This window comes from Terrapene carolina, unplaced genomic scaffold (assembly GCF_002925995.2).
Source record: "Terrapene carolina triunguis isolate 2854851 unplaced genomic scaffold, T_m_triunguis-2.0 Scaffold662, whole genome shotgun sequence".
Lineage (NCBI taxonomy): Eukaryota > Metazoa > Chordata > Testudines > Emydidae > Terrapene > Terrapene triunguis.
This window is the reverse complement of record NW_020665013.1, coordinates 1563868-1587690: the sequence shown is the minus strand read 5'-3', so window position 1 is coordinate 1587690 and position 23823 is coordinate 1563868. Positions and strand designations below refer to the sequence as shown.

General features: G+C 46.2%; 1 protein-coding gene across 1 annotated transcript in view; it reads right to left on the bottom strand.

The window, feature by feature from the left end:
• Window positions 1-21369, bottom strand: part of LOC112118319 (ceramide synthase 4-like) — a 47468-nt gene extending 26099 nt beyond the window's left edge. Inside the window, exons 1-3 of the mRNA XM_029913474.1 lie at window positions 21197-21369; window positions 6497-6614; window positions 2734-2852 (exon numbers count right to left, since the gene is read on the bottom strand). Coding sequence (XP_029769334.1) covers window positions 2734-2852; window positions 6497-6614; window positions 21197-21369 — 410 coding nt within the window. The remainder of the gene's footprint in view (window positions 1-2733; window positions 2853-6496; window positions 6615-21196) is intronic.
• Between the last annotated feature and the right edge of the window lie 2454 nt (window positions 21370-23823).

The following is a 23823-nucleotide window of genomic DNA, read 5'->3' as shown; positions in this document are numbered from 1 at the left end:
AACTCTTCCAGTCTAATGTTCCAGCCACATTGGGTTATACAGAAACAAAGGACTGAAAAAATCTGGCTAGAAATCTGGCATGCCATGAGAAGGCAGCAAATCACCAGAGAGCATCCCATAGCTGGAAAGAGCTTGAGATGAAATTCTGGTTAAAGGCCACCATAGATGATCAGCATCAAGAGAAGATTGCATCAGAGTCTCTTTACTGGCAAAATGTTCTGAAAAGGCTCATTGCCATTGTGAGAATGCTTGCTACCCAAAACCTAGCACTGCGTGGCACTTCCGATCAGCTGTATGTGCCAAACAATGGAAACTTCCTTAAAATTGTGGCGCTGATGGCTGAGTTTGATGCTGTACTCCAGGAGCATCTAAGAAGAGTCACCACCCAAGACATGTACACACACGACTACCTTGGAAAAACAATTCAAAACGAGATCATACAGTCACTGGCAACAAAAGTCAAACAGAGGATTGTGGCAGATCTGAAGTTAGGGTGACCAGGTGAGGGGAAGAAAATATCGGGACACATGGGGCTGGGGGAGGTCCACCAGCAAAGCAAAAAAAAAAAAAAAAAAAGCCAAGTGCTGCCGGCGGAGTGAAATGTGTCAGGACGTGGGACAAACACCTAAATATCGGGACAGTCCTTATTTTATCGGTACGTCTGGTCACCCCTAACTGAAGTCAGCAAGATATTACTCTGTTACTCTGGACTGCACACCTGACATCAGCCATACGGAACAAATGACTTTAACGGTGCGTTTTGTAACAAAAACAGAACCTAGTGAAAATGTCCCTGTAATGATGACTGTCAGAGATAATTTTCTAGAATTTATTGACATTGATGATACTACAGGAGCTGGTATGACAAATGTGCTTCTTAAAAAGCTGGAAGATACGGGAATTGCGATAGCGGACATGAGAGGTCAGATAATGGTGCCAACATGAGAGGAAAGAACAGAGGAGTGCAGACACGGATCCGAGAGTTAAACCCTTGAGCTTTTTTTGTCCCATGCAGTTCTCATTCATTGAACTTGGTGGTCAGTGATGCAGCATCAGCTTCTAGTGAGGCTGCTGAATTTTTTAATGTAATTCAAAGCATCTGTGTATTTTTTCTGCGTCAACTCATCGATGGCAAATTTTGAAGCAACATCTGGGAACATCCTCTCTGACACTGAAACCACTGAGTGCCACATGATGGGAAAGTCAAGTGGAGGCGATAAAGCCTATAAAACACCAAATTGGGAAGATAGATGATGCCATAGTTGCCATTATGGTGGATAATGCTAGGAGAGGAACTGTTCATGGGAGAACTGTGGGGCAGAGGGAAATGGAATCACCAGAAATATACATAACTTCAAATTTTGGTGTGGCTTAGTGTTGTGGCATGACATACTGTTTGAAATAAATGTTGTAAGCAAGAGACTCCAAGGTGTTGACCTTGATATATCTGGAGCAATGGAACAACCGGACAAAGCAAAGTCAGACCTGCAGTCTTACTGGTCAGATGAGGGATTTCAAAATGTTCTGAAGAGTGCACAGAAGTTGGCAGAGGAACTTCACACTGAAGCTATTTTCCCACCCATTCAAGAATACAAGAGTCACCGAAGAAGACGACATTTTGATTACGAGGCACGGGATAATCCCATAAGAGACCCCAAACAACAATTCAAAGTTGAATTATTTAACCAGGTGCTAGACTGATCAATACAGTCAGTTGAAGAACATTTCATGCAGCTCAAGGAACACCGCAGTATATTTGGGATGTTGTATGTTATTCCAAAACTCTTCACTATACCTGAAGACGACCTACACCAGCAATGCAGGGCACTAGAGACAGTTTTGACACATGATGACATGCGCGATATTGATGCGAGTGATTTAGGTGATGAACTGAAAGCCCTTTCAATTTACATTTCAGCAGGATCAACTCCAAAGGCTGTTCTGGACTATATGTGCACAAATAAGATGACCACCCTCTTTCCAAATGCTTTTGTTGCTCTCCGCATACTTATAACACTTCCTGTTGCCAGTGGAGAGCGCAGCTTCTCCAAGCTGAAGTTAATAAAAACACATCTATGCTCCACAATGACATAGGAGAGGCGGTCGGCCTTGCAACCATCTCAATAGAGCATGAGCTGGCCCAGACTATGGACCTTCAGCAGGAAGCAGTTCAAATCTTTGCAACCAAGATGACATGGAAAGCACCACTTTGATTATTCAAACAGATAAAAATGCTAGTGTTTACTATGCAGAGAAGAAAAGTTACATTTGCTGTTCAGGTGTTTGAAAGTTAAGTGTTACTTAAAAGTTTTGAACAAGGTATTTTAACTTAGTTCTCCTTTATTGGTAGATAGCAGAGCAGTACCATGAGAGGAGTAGAACAGGAAGAAGGCAGAACTGAGACCTTTCAAAGTTTTGGCCCAAGCAAGGGGGCATGAGGGTGTCATTTGAGCTCCCCGCCTCAGGTGCCAAAATGTTGTGGGCCGGCCCTGGGGCAGGGGTAGGAGGAGACGGGTCCAAGAGACAGTCCAGGGGCTGAAGGTGGAGGGAAAAGCGAGGCCTCTGATTTAGGGTAGGGAGGCAGCACAGGAGGGGGGAGACAAAGCAGAGGGGCAGTGGGAATGGCACATTCCAGCTGGCACCCGGAGGTGCTGGGAGGCTGTGCACAGACTGCAGAGCTCAGACCCTGCTGGAAGGTTGAAGTGACCCAAGGCCTCTGGCCACATCACTCACCTCACTGAACAGAATTTTGTAGTCAGGCTGGGTTTGTCCTGGTTCCGCCGGTAACAGAACCACCTCTCCACCTTTCTGGTAGGCAAGTCACACTGCTTGGATAAACTGATCAGCTGCCCCTGGAAGACAGCCAAGCAAACAGGACTCACTCCCTGATGGCACAAATAGCAGAAGTGCCCAGCCTCCCTCACTAATCCCTCTTCCCACCTGGGGCAGGGGCCGGAATGAGTCCAAGGCTTGGTCAGTCTACATCTACAGCTACAATCTCAGATCACAGGAATAAAGACACTATCTGTCCCATTCTGCCCAGGGCTCTCTGGGCCTCACCCACGCCTCCTGCTAGCTCCAGGCAGCATTCACACCTGCCTGGATGGGAGTCTTCTGAGCAGAGGCTCCAATAGCACCTAACTGTGAAGTGGTTTGCAGTTGGAGTGATCGCGTTCACTTGGACGAGCGGAAGACTTCCTCTGAGAGGCCTGCTGATTTATGGCAGTTTGGTCAGTGGGAGCCCATCCAAACTCCAGGAACCCACAATGATGTTACCAATCAATCATAAAAACCTATTTAAGCCACTGTTAAAACTAAAATGAAAACCCCTCCCAAATCCCTCAGAACTAATATCATCCCCCTGCCCCTTCCACACACAACCCCCCCCCCCCCACCCCCGTCCCACCCCCCCCCATCCCTTCCAGTCTCAATCCCCCCTGCCACTTCAACACACAATCCCCCCTTCCACACACAATCCTGCCTCCTGCCCCTTCCACACACAATCATAGAATCAATGAAGATTAGGGTTAGAAGAGACCTCAGGAGGTCATCTAGTCCATCCTCCTGCTCAAAGCAGGACCACTCCCAACTAAATCATCCCAGCCAGGGCTTTGTGAAGCCAGGCCTTAAAAAAAAAAAATCTTGAAGGATAGAGATTCCACCCCCTCCCTAGGTAATCCATTCCAGTGCTTCACCACCCTCCTAGTGAAATAGTGTTTCCTAATTACGGTGACCAGATGTCCCGATTTTATAAGGACAGTCCCAATATTTGAAGCTTTTTCTTATATAGAAACCTATTACCCCCGACCCCGTCCTGATTTTTCAGACTGGCTGTCTGGTCACCCTATTCCTAATATCCAACCTAGACCTCCCCAACTGCAATTTGAGACCATTGCTTCTTGTTCTGTCATCTGCCACCACTGAGAACAGCCGAGCTCCATCCTCTTTGGAACCCCCCTTCAGGTAGTTCAAGGCTGCTATCAAATCCCCCCTCGCTCTTCTCTTCTGCAGACTAAAGAAGCCCAGTTCCCACAGCCTCTCCTCATAAGTCATGTGCCCCAGCCCCCTAATCATTTTCATTGCCCTCCACTGGACTCTCTCCAATTTGTCAACATCCTTTCTGTAGTGGGGGGCCCAAAACTGGACAAAGAACTCCAGATGTGGCCTCACCAGTGCCTAATAGAGGGGAATAATCACGTCCCTCGATCTGCTGGCAATGCTCCTTCTAATGCAGCCCAATATGTCGTTAGCGTTCTTGGCAACAAGGGCGCACTGTTGATTCATATCCAGCTTCTCATTCACTGTAATCCCCAGGTCCTTTTCTGCAGAAGGTCATGTTATCTAGAGCTTTAATAATTGTTGTTGCTCTACTCTAAACTTTCTTCAATTTGTCCACATCTTTCCTGAAATGTGGTGCCCATACTCCAGCTGAGGCCTTATCAGTGCTGAGTAGAGTGAAGAATTACTTCTCATGTCTAGCTTTCCACACTCCTGACAATATATCCCAGAAAGATGTTCACTTTTTTTGCAACAGTATTGCATTGTTGACTCAAGCAGGCCCTGCCACACTGTCCATTCCTTATCTAGGTAACGAATGGGTACAGCAACAGATACTTGTTCAATATCTTAATTAATGATCTGGAGGATGGCATGGACTGCACTCTCAGCAAGTTTGCAGATGACACTAAACTGGGAGGAGTGGTAGATACGCTGGAGGGTAGGGATACGATACAGAGGGACCTAGACAAATTAGAGGATTGGGCCAAAAGAAACCTGGTGAGGTTCAACAAGGACAAGTGCAGAGTCCTGCACTTAGGATGGAAGAATCTCATGCACTGCTACAGACTAGAGACCGAATGGCTAGGCAGCAGTTCTGCAGAAAAGGACCTACAGTGGACAAGAAGCTGGATATGAGTCAACAGTGTGCCCTTGTTGCCAAGAAGGCTAACGGCATTTTGGACTGTATAAGTAGGGGCATTGCCAGCAGATCGAGGGACATGATCATTCCCCTCTATTCGACATTGGTGAGGTCTCATCTGGAGTACTGTGTCCAGTTTTGGGCCCCATACTACAAGAAGGATGTGGGAAAATTGGAAAGAATCCAGCAGAGGGCAACAAAAATGATTAGGGGGCTGGAGCACATGACTTATGAGGAGAGGCTGAGGGAACTGGGATTGTTTAGTCTGCAGAAGAGAAGAATGAGGGGAGATTTGATAGCTGCTTTCAACTACCTGAAGGGGGGTTCCAAAGAGGATGGAGCTCGGCTGTTCTCAGTGGTGGTAGATGACAGAACAAGGAGTAATGGTCTCAAGTTGCAGTGGGGGAGGTTTAGGTTGGATATTAGGAAAAACTTTCACTAGGAGGGTGGTGAAGCACTGGAATGGGTTACCTAGGGAGGTGGTGGAATCTCCTTCCTTAGAGGTTTAAGGTTAAAGCCCTGGCTGGGATCATTTAGTTGGGGATTGGTCCTGCTTTGAGCAGGGGATTGGACTAGATGACCTGCTGAGGTCCCTTCCAACCCTGATATTGTATGATTCTATGAACAGCAAAATCTTTACAGAGAATTAGCATTAAATGCAGAGTGAGATGAGTCATTACAGGCAGAGCTGGCCAAAATGTTTTGACTGAAACATTTTCCTGCTGAAAATGGGATTTCATCAAAACCAAAATTTTTTGTGGAAGATTTCATTTTATGATAATTTTCTATAGGAAATTTTCATTTCATTCAGTTTTTGAAAACAAGGGATTTTAAAGTTTGATATTTGTTTTTCTTTGTCCCTGATTTTATCATAACTTCTCTCACTGAATTCAATAAAATGAAGGATGTGCTTTCCCCCCCGCCCCCTTTTTCCATTCTTTAACTTTTCAAAACGTCTTCAACTCTGGAAAAGTTACAGAGTGAGAGAGTTAGGTTTTGATTTTCTTTTTGCTACTTTGTAACTTTTCTAAAATAGGAGAAGTTTTGCAGTTAAAGACTAGAAAAAGGAAACAAAATAAAAAAATGGAAAAATAAAACAACCTATGCCTCAAAGGTTGGGGAGGGATAGCTCAGTGGTTTGAGTATTAGCCTGCTAAACCCAGGGTTATGAGTTCAATCCTTGAGGGGGCCACTTAGGGATCTAGGGCAAAAATCTGTCTGGGGATTGGTCCTGCTTTGAGCAGGGGGTTGGACTAGATGATATCCTGAAGTCCCTTCCAACCCTGATATTCTGTGATCATTAACCTTGTTGCAGAAATAGAGAGAACAAAGGGATAGAAAGAAGAGGAAAAATTCAAAATTTGTAAACATTTTCATTTGAAACATTTTATGGAAAAAAAATGGGTTTCTCAGCAGTTCTACATGCAGGTGCCACCTGCAATGTACAATATGAATATGAGGATTCATAACTAGCAAATGAGAGCTCAGTTCAATTAAATTGTAGCTTGCTAGTGATGAGAAGGTGCCTGGATGCAAGGGTCTGAATCTAGGAGGATGGTAGAAGGAGAAGGAACTCACCTCCTTTGGCTTCTTGCTATGAGTAGCGTAGAAGGTTTCCAGCACAGGATTGGGTGGAGCGTTCAATCTCACCTTGTCCCTCACCCCCAGCTTTCTGCCCAGGGGCCGGGCTATGAATCTGCAAGAGACCACAAGCAGGCTTCAGCCAAGTGAGGTGTCAGTCAGTCCTGTAGGTGTCATGGCATTGCTGATGCACATTTAATCCCACTGATCTGGCATAAAGACACTGTGGTCACCTGGTGATGCCACATAATGTCCAAGCACAAACATGCATTTCTGGTATCACCATCTGAGCAGAACTGTGACATGCTCCAGTGCCAAAATAATACACTCAATATCTAATGTGCACTCAGTCAAAAATACATATGAAAACAGTATGGCCAACCCCAAGCATTGAAAAATGGTGAATCAGGCCCTCAAAATTCAAAGTTGGCTTCAAAATCATGAGATTTTTAATATGGATTTGAAGTTTTTTTATTTCCCTTCTGTATTTTGCACACATTTCCCAGCATTTCTCTAAAACCACACAATCTCTATAACCACTGCTAGAAACTTGCTTTTTTAAAAACATGAAAGTGGGGATAATGATGTGTCAATGACTCCAGGGTCTAGGGTTATAAGAAAAAGCACTAAATATCATGAAACCCATGATGAAATCGTGCAGTTTGGAGTAACTGGGTTTACCTGGCCTTTACAGCTCCCTACAGGAGGCCCTGTGTTCCTACTACACCCCGCCCCAGGAAAGGAACAGCAAAGTTGGGTCTGCCTACAGAGGTCTCACAGAAGCAGCCAGTCAGAGCCCAGCAGGCTCAGATAAAAGGAGCTGCAGGACTGTAGCAGGACAGTTCCTGGCTGAGACCAGAGGGGCAAGCAAGGGTGCTTCTTTCTGGCTAAATGAGCTTGAGAGATAACCAGAGTTTAAACTGGGAGAGAGAGGAGTGGAGAACTTTAACCTGAGGTAAGGGGTGGTGATACAGGGGCCAGGTGGGAAGAGGCCCAGGGAAGTACAGCAATGAATTGAAGTGAGCAGTACATGACTGCTGTTTATAGGGTCCTGGAGTTGAACTCAGCATAGTAGGTGGGCCTGCATTCCTCCAATGATCACTGGTGAAGTGGTGTAAACCCCAAGGAGGATGTGGAACAAGCCTAATTTAACCCCAGAGAAGGGAACAAGGTTTGTTTGGAAGCCTGAGAGAAGGGCTGAATTTAAAGGCCCTACAGCTGGGGCTAAAGACCCTGGTGAGGGCAAATAGGACTTCTGTTACACTCAAAATGAAGCTCTTCCAGTGTGTGACCTGGCCAGAGGGCTGAGCCACTGAAAACCAACCAAGCAAGGTCGATAACCTACAGAGGGCACCAGGAGTGAGGAAAAGACTGCAGTACTGCACACAGCAGCAGGAAGTGCTCAAGAGATGAGTACCCCCCCCCCCCCATTATAGTTGGTAACATTGAATACAAGTTCAAACATGGATGTACTGCAAACACAGCTGCAAATTGGCAAGATTGTGGCACTCCAGTATGAACAGAGGCAATAGCTTAAATAGGGATTAAGAAATAAGAGCATTTGATTAAACAAACAAAGAGTAGTTTAAAAGTTTTGGGTCTTGAACAGACACTATAGTGTCTCATTCAGCTGGTCTACACCACAAAGTTGGGTCAACATAAGTTGCCTTGTCTACCTATTTGTGCACCTGTCTATGCTCCAATTTGTCTATGGCCGATGTAAGTGCCCCATTACAGTGACACAGTAACGCCACCTCCCCCAACGGTGTGGCGCCATGGTTGACCTACTGAGATCGACAGTGCAAATGCAAACATTGCACGGCCTGTGTCCTCCACAGCTGTCTCACAATGCCCCATCCCCTGTGACAGTGACCCCTCTAGTCACAATTGTAAACTACACTGGCTAGGGCTCACAGACCAGGAGCCACCCCCACTCTAAAATTGTTTTTGAAATGATTTTTTCCTGATTGCACCCTGGTGAGCAAACCTAGCAGCTCATCCTTGTTGTGTAGAACTGCCCAACTGCCCATGCCAGCTCCATAAACACAAAGAGGTACTAGATACACTTTTGCTTGGAGTACACATGAAGAATTGGATCTCCTGGGCCTGTGGGAGAAGTGGCAATGCAAGCACAGCTATGGACCAGCCATAGAAATGTGGACATCTATGAGTAGATTGCATGGGGGATGCAGGCAAAGAGGTATGACAGGGATCAGCAGACTTGCTGTGTGAAAGCAAAGGAAAAGCATCAGGGGTACTACAAGGCCAGGGAGTGCAGCAATAGTTCTGATGCTAGGCTGCAGCCTGGTGCTTCTACAATGAACTGCATACCATACTTGTCAGAGACCCCACCAGCACTCTGCAGATCCCTGGGGATACCTTGGAGGAGCCCGACAGAGATCCCTGCCATGAACAGCAAGGATGATGGGGGGAGAGACACAGTGGGGGACTCCAGCCATGATGTGAGCCAGAACATGCTTGAGACTCACTGCAGATGAGACTGATGAAGTGGAAGGGACCTCAGGTAAGTTTGTGCATGCATTTTTCCTTACAGTTTTAAATTTAAAGATGGTGCCCGTCCCATCCCCAAGTTAACAAGATACAAATATCGACTCTTCATTGCTTTACTTGTATGAGAAGAGCTAGTGGTACAACAAACAGAGGTAGAGTTGGCATCTGTTTTTCGTTCCCCTGTTGGGTCAGGCAGGGGGCTTGTGGACCATTTTGTTTATGTGCATAGGGACAGTCTTTAAGAACATAAGAACGGTTATACTGGGTCAGACCAAAGATCCATCCAGCCCAGTATCCTGTCTACCGACAGTGGCCAATACCAGGTGCCCCAGAGGGAGTGAACCTAACAGGTAATGATAAAGTGATCTCTCTCCTGCCATCCATCTCCACCCGCTGACAAACAGAGGCTAGGGACACCATTCCCTACCCATCCTGGCTAATAGCAATTAATGGACTTAACCTCCGTGAATTTGTCTAGTTCTCTTTTAAACCCTGTTATAGTCCTAGCCTTCACAACTTCCTCAGGCAGGTTAACTGTACACAGTGTGAAGAATTTCCTTTTATTTGTTTTAAACCTGCTGCCCATTAATTTCATTTGGTGGCCCCTAGTTCCTATAATATAAGAACAAGTAAATAACTTTTCCTTATTCACTTTCTCCACACCACTCATGATTTTATATATCTCTATCATATCCCACCTTAGTCTCCTCTTTTCCAAGTTGAGAAGTCCTAGCCTCTTTAATCTCTCCTCATATGGGACCCATTCCAAACCCCCTAATTGAAGTGCTTTCTCCCAGCCCCTCCACAAACTCAGTTGGAGACCACTCCAAAGTACATGCACCACTGCTCTTTTATTGTTCGTGCCTATCCCCACCACCACCTATTTACATATCTTACAGACCAACACCCTGGGAGACCGCTAGCATCTCCTGCCAGCAGGGATCTAGAACTCCTTGCTCCTCCCTTTCCTGTCTCTCCCTTGCTTCCTCCCAGCCAGTTTTATATAGCAGGCTGGCCACTCAGGCCCGCAGGTGCATCCCCTGAGGTGATTAGGGCGTGGCCTCCCCAGCCAGTCCTAACTAATCCCCCTTTTAAGCGGAGCTGGGCTAACAGGGGCCTGGCTTGGATCTCCTAGCCAGCACCCTGTTACACCCTTCCCCCCTTAAGAGCTGCAAGGCCCGGCCGCCCTCGGCCTGCCTGTCCTTCGGCCTTTTCCCCTCGACCTGGGGTGGGGCCTTCTGGAGGGAGGCCTCCACCTGTGGCCGGGTGGACCCCGGCCACCTCCGCCGGTGATAGCTCCATCCCCCGCCTGCAGAAGATACACTGCGGTGGTAGTGGCTGTCCCCATAACTCTGCCTCTGCGCACAGGTCATCACACCACGCACACAACGGCAGGGCCCCAAACCCCCGCTTGTCCCATACTTCAGGTATGGGGTCGGAACCTATCCCCTCTTCTGGCGGGAGCTTCCCTGCCTCAGTTTCCCCCACACCCTCCTGTGGGTTTGGGGTCTCATCCGTGGGCACTGCATCCACAGGGCTCTCCACGGGGGCTGGCCCTTCCTCTGCAGGGCCCGGGCCCGCCAGCTCCCCCAGGTAGACCTCCTGCGGGTCTGCCTGCAATGTGCTCTGTTGTCTAGGAGTTTTGTTGGTCTTGATGGACCCTTGCCATCCTCACATCTCACAGCTTTCTGGTGCGGGCGGTACACCCCCCATAACCTGGGTACCCCCCCCCTTCATGGTGGCGGGCCCCAGTCCCTGCCCACCACCACCGGATACAGTAGCTCCTCCAAGACCCCCACCCGCTTCCACCTGAAGCGGCCCCTCACTTCCAGGGGTACCTGGGCCACCTGGCAAAACTTTTTATCCCCATTTATGCAGCCAAGGGCCATTCTCACCCCCCTGACCAGCCAATGGGGTTTTACCAACCCTTGCTGCCAAGCATACAGCCGGATTCTGTATCCAGCAGGCCGGCTTGGGGTTTTCTCCCTGCCTGCCCCTCTACCTGGGTCCACCCACAGAACTCGGCCCACCCACACTCCATCTCCGGGCAGTTCCGTTTTATATGTCCTGGCTTTCCACATTGACAGCAGCTTAGCCTGGCTGCTCATTCGGGTTCCCCTCGGGCCTCGCCCTTCCTCCCCTGGGCCACCCCGGAAACTGGTTCAGATTGTCTCCTCCCACGCAACCTCTCCTTCCAGGGCCGGTCCTCCCTCTGGGGTCCCTCAGCCTCGATGTATTCTTCGGTCAATCTGACCGCTGCCTCCAGAGTACCTGGCTGGTGTCGCCTCACCCAGACCCGTAGGGCCTTGGGAAGGCTTTGTAACAATTGTTCCAGGACTAAACTGTCCATAATCTCCGCTGTGGCATGCATCTCTGGCCTTAACCACCAGGTTGCCCAGTCCACTAGCCTCTGGGTAAATGCTTGCGGCCACATGGCCGCCGTCCAGGGCACGGCCCGGAATTTCTGCTGATAGCACTCGGCTGACAGGTCCACGCAGTCCAAAATGGCAGCCCGTACGGTCTCATAATCCCGGGCGTGCTCCTCACTCAGCGCCATGTAGGACGCTTGAGCCTCTCCCACCAAGTACGGCACGAGCCGGAGAGTCCAGGTTGTCTTCTCCCACCCGGCGCCCGTAGCTACCCGTTCAAATGTCCCCAGGACCGTGTCTGGGTCATCCGCTGGGATCATTTTACACAGCTCCCAGCCCGGGGGTCGGGTGCCTTCGCCCGTCGCAGGACTCACCAGCCGCTGGAGGAGCTGTGCTTGTGCATTGGTCTGCTCCCTGACAAAGTCCTTCAGGCTCCGTTGCTGTTCCACCTGCCAGGTCAGGAAGGTCTGCTTCTCCGTCTGGTGGGACAGCTGGACGTTCCGCAGAGCCTGCTGCATTATCAGCCATTTTAGGGTCTCCTCCATGTCCAGGGTCGCCAACCACGGTCGCTGGCTCCGAATCCTGGACAAGCCCCAACATGTAGTGGTGCCTTCTCCCGGCCCCTCCACAAACTCAGTTGGAGACCACTCCAAAGTACATGCACCACTGCTCTTTTATTGTTCATGCCTATCCCCACCACCTACTATTTACATATCTTACAGACCAACACCCTGGGAGACCGCTAGTCTCTCCTACCAGCAGGAATCTAGAACTCCTTGCTCCTCCCTTTCCTGTCTCTCCCTTGCTTCCTCCCAGCCAGCTTTATATAGCAGGCTGGCCACTCAGGCCCGCAGGTGCATCCCCTGAGGTGATTAGGGCGTGGCCTCCCCAGCCAGTCCTAACTAATCCCCCTTTTAAGCGGAGCTGGGCTAACAGGGGCCTGGCTTGGATCTCCTAGCCAGCACCCTGTTACATTGCCCTTCTCTGAACCTTTTCTAATGCCAGTATATCTTTTTTGAGATGAGGAAACCACATCTGTACGCAATATTCAAGATGTGGGCGTACCATGGATTTATATAAGAGCAATAAGATATTCTCCATCTTATTCTCTATCCCCTTTCTAATGATTCCTAACATCCTGTTCACTTTTTTGACTGCCGCTGCACACTGCGTGGATGTATTCAGAGAACTATCCATGATGACTACAAGATCTCTTTCCTGATTAGTTGTAGCTAAATTAGCCCCCATCATATTGTATGTATAGTTGGGGTTAATTTTTCCAATGTGCATTACTTTACATTTATCCACATTAAATTTCATTTGCCATTTTGTTGCCCAATCACTTAGTTTTGTGAGCTCTTTTTGAAGTTCTTCACAGTCTGCTTTGGTCTTAACTATCCTGAGCAGTTTAGTATCATCTGCAAACTTTGCCACCTCACTGTTTACCCTTTTCTCCAGATCATTTATGAATAAACTGAATAGGATCGGTCCTAGGACTGACCCTTGGGGAACACCACTAGTTACCCCTCTCCATTCTGAGAATTTACCATTTATTCCTACCCTTTGTTCCCTGTCTTTTAACCAATTCTCAATCCATGAAAGGATCTTCCCTCTTATCCTATGACAACTTAATTTATGTAAGATACTTTGGTGATGGACCTTGTCAAACGCTTTCTGGAAATCTAAGTACACTATGTCCACTGGATCCTCCTTGTCCACATGTTTGTTGACCCCTTCAAAGAACTCTAATAGATTAGTAAGACATGATTTCCCTTTACAGAAACCATGTTGACTTTTGCCCAACAATTTATGCTCTTCTATGTGTCTGACAATTTTATTCTTTACTATTGTTTCAACAAATTTGCCCAGTACTGATGTTAGACTTAGTGGTCTGTAATTGCCGGGATCACCTCTAGAGCCCTTTTTAAATATTGGCATTACATTAGCTATCTTCCAATCATTGGGTACAGAAGCTGATTTAAAGGACAGGTTACAAACCATAGTTAATAGTTCTGAAATTTCACATTTGAGTTCTTTCAGAACTCTTGGGTGAATGCCATTTGGTCCCAGTGACTTGTTACTGTTAAGTTTATCAATTAATTCCAAAACCTCCTCTAGTGACACCTCAATCTGTGACAGTTCCTCAGATTTGTCATCTACAAATGTCAGCTCAGATTTGGGAATCTCCCTAACATCCTCAGACGTGAAGACTGAAGCAAAGAATTCATTAAGTTTCTCCGCAATTACTTTATCGTCTTTAAGTGCTCCTTTTGTATCTCGATTGTCCAGAGGCCCCACTGGTTGTTTAGCAGGCTTCCTGCTTCTGATGTACTTAAAAAACATTTTGTTATTACCTTTTGAGTTTTTGGCTAGCTGTTCTTCAAGCTCCTTTTTGGCTTTTCTTATTACATTTTTAATTTGGCAGTGTTTATGCTCCTTTCTATTTACCTCACTAGGATTTGACTTCCACTTTTTAAAAGATGCCTTTTTATCTCTCACTCATAGAATCATAGAATCATAGAATATCAGGGTTGGAAGGGACCTCAGGAGGTCATCTAGTCCAACCCCCTGCTCAAAGCAGGACCAATTCCCAACTAAATCATCCCAGCCAGGGCTTTGTCAAGCCGGGCCTTAAAAACCTCCAAGAAAGGAGACTCCACCACCTCCCTAGGTAACGCATTCCAGTGCTTCACCACCCTCCTAGTGAAATAATGTTTCCTAATATCCAACCTGGACCTCCCCCACTGCAACTTGAGACCATTGCTCCTTGTTCTGTCATCTGCCACCATTGAGAACAGCCGAGTTCCATCCTCTTTGGAACCCCCCTTCAGGTAGTTGAAGGCTGCTATCAAATCCCCCCTCATTCTTCTCTTCTGGAGACTAAACAATCCCAGTTCCCTCAGCCTCTCCTCATAAGTCATGCGCTCCAGACCCCTAATCATTTTTGTTGCCCTCCGCTGGACTCTTTCCAATTTTTCCACATCCTTCTTGTAGTGTGGGGCCCAAAACTGGACACAGTACTCCAGATGAGGCCTCACCAATGTCGAATAAAGGGGAACGATCACGTTCCTCGATCTGCTGGCAATGCCCCTACTTATACAGCCCAAAATGCCGTTAGCCTTCTTGGCAACAAGAGCACACTGTTGACTCATATCCAGCTTCTCGTCCACTGTGACCCCTAGGTCCTTTTCTGCAGAACTGCTACCTAGCCATTCGGTCCCTAGTCTGTAGCTGTGCATGGGATTCTTCCGTCCTAAGTGCAGGACTCTGCACTTGTCCTTGTTGAACCTCATCAGGTTTTTTTTGGCCCAATCCTCTAATTTGTCTAGGTCCCTCTGTATCCGATCCCTACCCTCTAGTGTATCTACCACACCTCCTAGTTTAGTGTCATCGGCAAACTTGCTGACAGTGCAGTCCACACCATCCTCCAGATCATTAATAAAGATATTAAACAAAACCGGCCCCAGGATCGACCCTTCGGGCACTCCGCTTGAAACTGGCTGCCAACTAGACATGGAGCCATTGATCACTACCCGTTGAGCCCGACGATCTAGCCAGCTTTCTATCCACCTTATAGTCCATTCATCCAGCCCATACTTCTTTAACTTGCCGGCAAGAATACTGTGGGAGACCGTATCAAAAGCTTTGCTAAAGTCAAGGAATAACACATCCACTGCTTTCCCCTCATCCACAGAGCCAGTTATCTCATCATAGAAGGCAATTAGGTTAGTCAGGCATGACTTCCCCTTCCTCACTGCTTCTTTTACATGGTTGTTAAGCCACGGTGGCTCTTTTTTAGTTCTTTTACTGTGTTTTTTAATTTGGGGTATACATTTAAGTTGGGCCTCTATTATGGTGTCTTTGAAAAGTGTCCATGCAGCTTGCAGGGATTTCACTTTAGTCACTGTACCTTTTAATTTCTGTTTAACTAACCTCCTCATTTTTTCATAGTTCCCCTTTCTGAAATTAAATGCCACAGTGTTGAGCTACTGAGGTGTTCTTCCCACCACAGGAATGTTAAATGTTGTTATATTATGGTCACTATTTCCAAGCGGTCCTGTTATAGTTACCTCTTGGACCAGATCCTTCGCTCCACTCAGGACTAAATTGAGAATTGCCTCTCCCCTTGTGGGTTCCCGTACCAGCTGCTCCAAGTAGCAGTCATTTAAAGTATCGAGAAATTTTGTCTCTGCATTTCGTCCTGAGGTGACATGTACCCAGTCAATATGGGGATCATTGAAATCCCCCACTATTATTGAGTTCTTTATTTTGATAGCCTCTCTAATCTCCCTTAGCATTTCATCGTCACTATCACTGTCCTGGTCAGGTGGTCGATAATAGATCCCTACTGTTATATTCTTATTATAGCATGGAATTACTATCCATAGAGATTCTGTGGAACATGTGGATTCATTTAAGATTTTTACTTTATTTGATTCTACATTTTCTTTCACATATAGTGCCACTCCCTCCCCCCGCCCCCGCATGATCTGTTCTGTCCTTCCGATATATTTTGTACCCCCGAATGATTGTGTCCCATTACTTGTCCTCACTCCACCAGGTTTCTGTGATGCCAATTATATCAATACTCTCCTTTAACATGAGGCACTCTAGTTCACCCGTCTTATTATTTAGACTTCTAGCATTTATGTACAAGCACTTTAAAAACTTGTCAGTTTATTTGTCTGCCCTTTTCTGATATGTCAGATTCTTTTTTATGTGAATGTTTCTCGTCTGATCTGGCCCACACTTTATCCTCTTCTATCCTCTCCTCCTGACTAGAACCTAGAGAATCTCTATCAATAGAAAAAAGAACGAGGAGTACTTGTGGCACCTTAGAGATTAACAAATTTATTTTGCATAATAAATTTGTAGTCTCTAAGGTGCCACAAGTACTCCTCATTCTTTTTGCTGATACAGACTAACACGGCTGCTACTCTGAAATCTATCAATAGACGCTCCTCTAAGAGAGGTCTCTGTCTGATCCACGTGCTCCTCTGCAGCAATCGACTTTCCCCCATCTCTTAGTTTAAAAACTGCTCTGCAACCTTTTTAATGTTAAGTGCCAGCAGTCTAGATTCACTTTGATTTAGGTGGAGCCCATCCTTCCTGTATAGGCTCTCCCTACCCCAAAAGTTTCCCCAGTTCCTAATAAATCTAAACCCCTCCTCTCTACACCATTGTCCCATTCACGCATTGAGATTCTGAAGCTCTGCCTGACTACCTGGTCCTGCACGTGGAACTGGAAACATTTCTGAGAATGCCACCATAGAGGTCCTGGATTTCAGTCTCTTTTCTAGCTGCCTAAATTTGGCCTCCAGGACGTCTCTCCTACCCTTCCCTATGTCATTGGTACCTACATGTACCACGACCACCGGCTCCTCCCCAGCACTACACATAAGTCTATCTAGACATCTCGAGAGATCCTCAACCTTCGCACCTTGTATCCTCCTGAGAGATTGTGGTGAAACTTTCATAGAGTATCTGCAATCCACTCCCAAAGATTTCTAGGAATGGCTGCCTTGTCTCTTCCTCTGCAGCAGGATACTTTCCCACACCACTCTGCGATGAGTTTGGCTGCCACCATTGCAGTACACAGTCTAGTGCCATATAGGCCTGGGAACCTATGGGACACCAGTAGCAGCTGTGTTCTGTTGTGACAATTAGACCTACACATTTACTATAATTGTGCGCCCAACTTTACAAAGTATGTGAAAGTTCACAATATGTCACAATAACCTATAATAACAAATGGTGATGTTGAAAGGTACGAAAGGAAGAAAGACTGAACTAGTCCAACCAAAAAAGCCTACTGATATAATTCAAGGAGTATATTAAGATCATGCCTGGCGAGCAAGAAAAACATGGAACCAGAAATCAGTGATCCAAAATTGGTGTGCCGGAAACTAGGCCTAACTGGTGGACAAAATAATGTGGGGGTCCTTTTGTGGGTCCTTAAAGAAAAAGACTTTGGGAGAAAAATTGTTGTCTATTGGAGAGAGCTTCACTGACAGGCCCATCATCATCGCTGCCACCCCCATCATCTCCTGCCACCCTGGAGCTTCTTTGTCCTAATCCTCGGAGCTGTCCTGACCTGGTCGGGCCAGAGAAAGGGGCCCAGATGACACCACCACCTCCAGCGGCTCCAGCTGAATCCCAACCACCACCTGGGATCGGACTCTAACAACAGCAGCAACAACAACAGTTCCAGCCCATCTCGGCTCACTTCTTCTTTCTCCCAAAGGACAGTTCTCACCATCTGTGATACCAACTAAGGCTTGGTCTACACTTACCCCCCAATTCGAACTAAGGTACGCAACTTCAGCTACGTGAATAACGTAGCTGAAGTCGACGTACCTTAGTTCGAACTTACCTCAGTCCACACGCGGCAGGCAGGCTCCCCCGTCGACGCCACGGTACTCCTCTCGTCTAGCTGGAGTACCGCAGTCGACGGCGATCACTTCCTGGTTCGACTTATCGCGTCCAGACAAGACGCGATAAGTCGAACCCAGAACTTCGATTCCCAGCCGCCGAACTAGCGGCTGGGTGTAGACATACCCCTAAGAGACTGTCTGACGGGCTTTTTCCCTCTTCTAAAGACTCTCTCCAGCTAAAGGGAGAGGGAACAAGGGATGTTTTTAAAATGAAAGCCTGATATAATACTATACATTTCAAATGCTTTAACTTGTTTTCCCTGCCTTTCTTTATCCTTAATAAAAGATTAAAAGGATTTTTAATGGTGTATTTGCCATGGCATTAAGCAGGCTGAGGTCTCTGTATACCAAGCCCTGGCCAATGTAAACCCTGTGTAGTGTTTTGAATTTCAAAGGACTATTTTAAACAATATGCCAGACAAGAAAAAAAACTGTTGGGACAAACAAAATTAACTGGATTTCCTAGGAAATACCTGAGGGGAGGTGAGTACAAATTCCCACCCTCAGACTCAATCTTTTGAAGCTACACCCCGAGGAGAGAATCCAACTTTGGCAGAGGACATTACATCTCTCCCCCAGGAGCTCTCGCAGCCACCCCCAGTGGCTGAGCTGGGGCTTGTCACAAGTCCAGCTTCCTGTCCAGCTTTGTAACCACCACAAAGAGAAAATGGCCATCTCTCCTGAGGCAGCCTGACTTGAGCCTGAAAGGAAACAATGGGAGATGTAGGCCTTTTTACCAGGCACATGCCCAGGCCTTGGTGAAATAGGAGCCATCTTCCCTGGGGGCATAAATACTTTCAATCTCATTAGATGGCTTCAATCCTATTGTAAGTTATGGGAAATTGTGGCCATTTTGAATAAGGGCAAATTGTGAATATTGTGGCAAAGACTGGCTACAAGTATCATTAATAAATTGTCAAGTATCAGAGGGGTAGCCATGTTAGTCTGGATCTGTAAAAGCAGCAAAGAGTCCTGTGGCACCTTATAGACTAACAGACGTATTGGAGCATGAGCTTTCATGGGTGAATACCCACTTCGTCAGATGCATGTAGTGGAAATTTCCAGAGGCAGGTATAAATATGCAAGCAAAAGTGAGTCAGGCTAGAGATAACGAGGTTAGTTCAATCAAGGGGGATGAGGCCCTCTTCTAGCAGTTGAGGTGTGCTCCAACCCCTCAGACAGAGACCAACACCTACAAAATCTTCACCAAGCATTCTCAAAACTACGATACCCACATGAGGAAATAAGGAAACAGATCAACAGAGCCAGACGTGTACCCAGAAGCCTCCTACTGCAAGACAAGCCCAAGAAAGAAACCAACAGAACTCCACTGGCCATCACATATAGTTCCCAGCTAAAACCTCTCCAACGCATCATCAATGATCTACAACCCATCCTGGACAACGATCCCTCACTTTCACAGGCCTTGGGTGGCAGGCCAGTCCTCGCCTACAAACAACCCGCCAACCTGAAGCATATTCTCACCAGTAACTACACACCGCACCATAGTAACTCTAACTCAGGAACCAATCCATGCAACAAACCTCGATGCCAACTCTGCCCACATATCTACACCAGCGACACCATCACAGGACCTAACCAGATCAGCCACACCATCACTGGTTCATTCACCTGCATGTCCACCAATGTAATATACGCCATCATATGCCAACAATGCTCCTCTGCTATGTATATCGGCCAAACTGGACAGTCCCTATGTAAAAGGATAAATGGACACAAATCAGATATTAGGAATGGCAATATACAAAAACCTGTAGGAGAACACTTCAATCTCCCTGGACACACAATAACAGATGTAAAGGTAGCCATCCTACAGCAAAAAAACTTCAGGACCAGACTTCAAAGAGAAACTGCTGAGCTTCAGTTCATCTGCAAATTTGACACCATCAGCTCAGGATTAAACAAAGACTGTGAATGGCTATCCAACTACAAAAACAGTTTCTCCTCCCTTGGTGTTCACACCTCAACTGCTAGAAGAGGTCCTCATCCCACCTGATTGAACTAACCTCGTTATCTCTAGCCTGACTCACTCTTGCTTGCATATTTATACCTGCCTCTGGAAATTTCCACTACATGCATCCGACGAAGTGGGTATTCACCCACGAAAGCTCATGCTCCAATACGTCTGTTAGTCTATAAGATGCCACAGTACTCTTTGCTATTAATAAATTGGTTTAATTACAACCTAATTTCTTCAAATGCACATTTGAAACTAATTTTCCCTATATGGGAAGTTTGAAGCATAGCAAACCAGCCATTTTATAGCACAAGCAAACTGAAATTTGGGGATTTTTTTTTTAAAAGTTCCCATTTTTAATAAATTTTAACTCTTAAACTAAGTAAAAGGTTAAGCTGAAAAACTTCAGCAAATCAAATCTTTAGTTAAGATTATCTGACAAAAGTTTTGGGAAAATACATTGTATTCTTCAGAGAAAACAAAGTGGTTGACTAGAAATGGAAAAACAACTTTAAGTGAAAAATTGAACCTAAGCTTAATGTCCTTCTCATGTGTTCCAATAAAAAGTTTTACATATTGCTGAGCAGCAGCGGCTAAAGCAATTTTGTTGAAATTTAGCTTACTTTGTTAATCTCATTATGATCAAAGGAATACACTGAGTTTGAAGGAAATTTCAATGGCTCTGAAGTTATTGGCATTAAATTTTTCATGCATGCAAAAATATGACTTTCTGCTAGGTTTCTTTAGATTACATTGTTCAGTCTATACTTTTGATCAGCAGTTCTCAAACTGTGGGTTGGTATCCCAAAGTGGCTCACAACCTTGTTTTAATGGAGTTGCCAGGGCTGGTATTTAGACTTGCTGGGGCCAAAGCCCAAGCCCTGCCACCTGGAGCCGAAGCCAAAGCCCAAGTCGCACCCCCTGGGGCTGAAGCCCAAAGACTTCAGCCCTGGGGAGTGGGGCTTGGGCTTTGGCTTCAGCCCTGGGGGGGCAGGGCTCAGATTACAGGCTGAAGCCCTTGGGCTTTGGCTTTGCCCCCTCTCCCCACTCCCCCGCCTGGGACGGCGGAGCTCCAGCAGGCTCAGGCTTCAGTCCCCCCTCCTGGGGTAGTGGAGTAATGTTTGTTGTCAGAAGGAAGTCACGGTGCAATGAAGTTTGAGAATCCCTGCTTTAGATCATTGAGGTGCATATGCACAATGGACTTTGCTGTTCAGTTTCTATGCTGACTGTAAATAGCTTCGAACACTAGGGTTGTCTGACTCACTTTCGCTTAATATAAACTACTGAGGACTCAATTCTGCCATGTAGTCACCACCGAGCAGTGGAAAGGGAGTGTCCTGAAGAAAAGCTAGCAGTAAAATGCTAGATGAATCAAGTAAGTGCAAATGGAAAAAAACTGGCTTACCTTTGAAAGAGGTATCGGACACCAACTAAGAGCAGGGCATAGGGAACGATGTGCAGGAGATCTCGAGGTTTGGGGTATGAGATACTATCAGATTCCTTCATGTCCTCCCAGGTGAATCCTGGTGGGAACCAGTATTCGTGCCACCAAAACCATTTATCTAGAGACAGCACCATCCTAGATGGAACAGAAAACAGCATGAGCTACATCAGATCACACAATCACCTGCAGTGAGACGGGAGATATTACTGTATGGGAATGTAACAACTAACCATCCCTTTAAAGGAAAACAGGTGGGTGCAGTCAGCTCTTAACACACTGTTGAGTCATTAGTAGATTTTTATCAGACAGACATTTTACAGAAGGTTATTGGCTCATGCTTGAGTTGCATCACGCAAGTGCCCTGATTTTGGCAGAACCAGGCTATCATTATCATGCTGGAGCATGAGCAAAGGCGCATTGATTACAATAACCCTCACTCTCTAGAACAGCATGTCCCAAACTTTTTTGAAAGCTAAGACTACCCCAACCTCTTCAACGCCTCTGTGTTAGCAGGATAGCAAGGGGGACTTGAACTGCTGCTGTTCTGTGCTTCCCCTGCCCCCGCAACTCCCCGAGAGGCACATCCTGCTCTTTGGGACCTGTTGTTCTAGATTAGCAATTCCCAAACTTTTGCTGCCAGAGCTCTAACTAAGCAGTGGCTGGTGTCCTCTTCATCCCTTCAAGCCCCATGCCTGCATGGGTAGCTGTTCTCTCTCCTTTTCTCTGTCTAGTTGCTCGCTCCTTTTTGTTTGTTTTTTAATATCCCAAACAAAACAATGTTGTTGGCAGACAGCTCAGTCTGCTCCCCAATCAGCACAGACATCTCAGCCCTCAAATGCAGATAAATTTACAGGCAAGTAGCATTTTCAAAGGTGCAGAGGACAGTGAGGTGCCCATAGAGAGTTGCATTGCCTAAGTCTCCCTCATGCATTTACTTTGTAATGGCTCAGTAAATCAGGCCAGAAGAGGGGGAGTGGTATTTTATAATTCCTAGGTGTGTATGAGTTTAATGGAGAGCTAAACTGGGAAAATGAAGCAGGACGACTGTAGAGTCCCTCTGTGGGTGGGGTGTGGTGCCTGGGGCCAACACCCTGCAAAGCCAATCAATATATTCATCTCTGCACATTATAATTTCTACACATTTATACACCCATTCCCCAAGGTATCCAGCACTTCCTTATTAATCCCCCACACTTTCACAGTCATCCAACAGCAATAACTCTGCCTAGAAAGGTTGACGTGTGGAGGGTGTTTATTTTATTATTTTATTAATTCCTTCACATTTTTAAAATACAACTATAGGCACCAGCCAATGCTCTGGGTATCTACCCCAAGAACTAAAATCCCCAAATATAGAGGACTGCCCAGGAATATTTCACCTCAGCACATGTGCTCCTCAGCAGCCTTAGAGGAGAAAGAGAGGAAGAGGATGCAGCATTCCCAGAATGTTAACACATCCGGGTTCCAGAAGAGGCTCCAGAGCAATTACTGTAAGGCAAGTTCTCCAGACCTTGAACCCTCTTGGAGCTCTGCTCTGAATCCTTTGCCGTTTTTCCACGTTCTTTTTGAAGTGTGAACACTAGAACTGGACACAGTATTCAGGTAATGGTCTCACTAATGCCTTATACCCAAGTAATACTACCTTCCTACTCTTCTTTGCTATTCCCCTGTTTATACATTCACAAATCATGTTCACCCTCTTAGGCCATCACACTGGGAGCTCATGATCAGTTGGTTTCCACCATTCTCCCTACATCCTCTTCAGAGTCGCTACTTTCCAGGATACCGTCCCCTATCTTGTAGGTGTGATCTACATACTTTGTCCCTAGATGTATCATCTTGCATTTGGCTGTATTAAAACACATATTAATTTTTAATTCATCATCAGTAAAAAACATCCATATCTTTACATTCCTTATGCTGCCACTGGAGTTTTTAGTTTCTTAATTTTAATGAATGCTGGGCTAGTTGAAGCAGATCTCTGCAAAGGAGGATGTGACTCTTAGCAAACTGAGTATTGGGATCAGTATTCATTGTGTCCTGCAGACCTACATGAATAAAGGAAAAGCATGAGATTTTTAAACTATGCTAACCATGTCTGCAAATGAAATTGCTATATCTGACATGATTGCTGTCATGTGCAAAGTAATATCTCTCATTGTTATCGTATATCCCACTCACTTATAGGGCTGGCTGGAAAACAAGGATTAAACTTCATGAAAAATTTTGAGGGTTTGAAATTTGTTTTCATTCCACATTGGAACGAAACAGAGACCTTTCAGAGCAATGTTATTTTCTGCCAAAGATGAGAGCCAGAGGAGTCCAGGGTTCTCATGTGGAATATGGGAGACCCGGAGTCAAGTCCTTGCTCTGCTGGAGATGGAGGAGGAACTTTAAGTGGGGTCTCCCTACATCCTGGGGGAGTGTCCTACCCACCAGGATGTAGAATTTCTCTTAATCACTCCTGCTGGAGCTTTTTCATTCTGGGTAAATTATTAAACATTCACTGGGCCAGAAAGAGAGAGAGACTGCAGCCAGCTGGCTAGGGCCCTCACCTGGGACAGGGACTTTAAAGCCTTGCTCCTGAA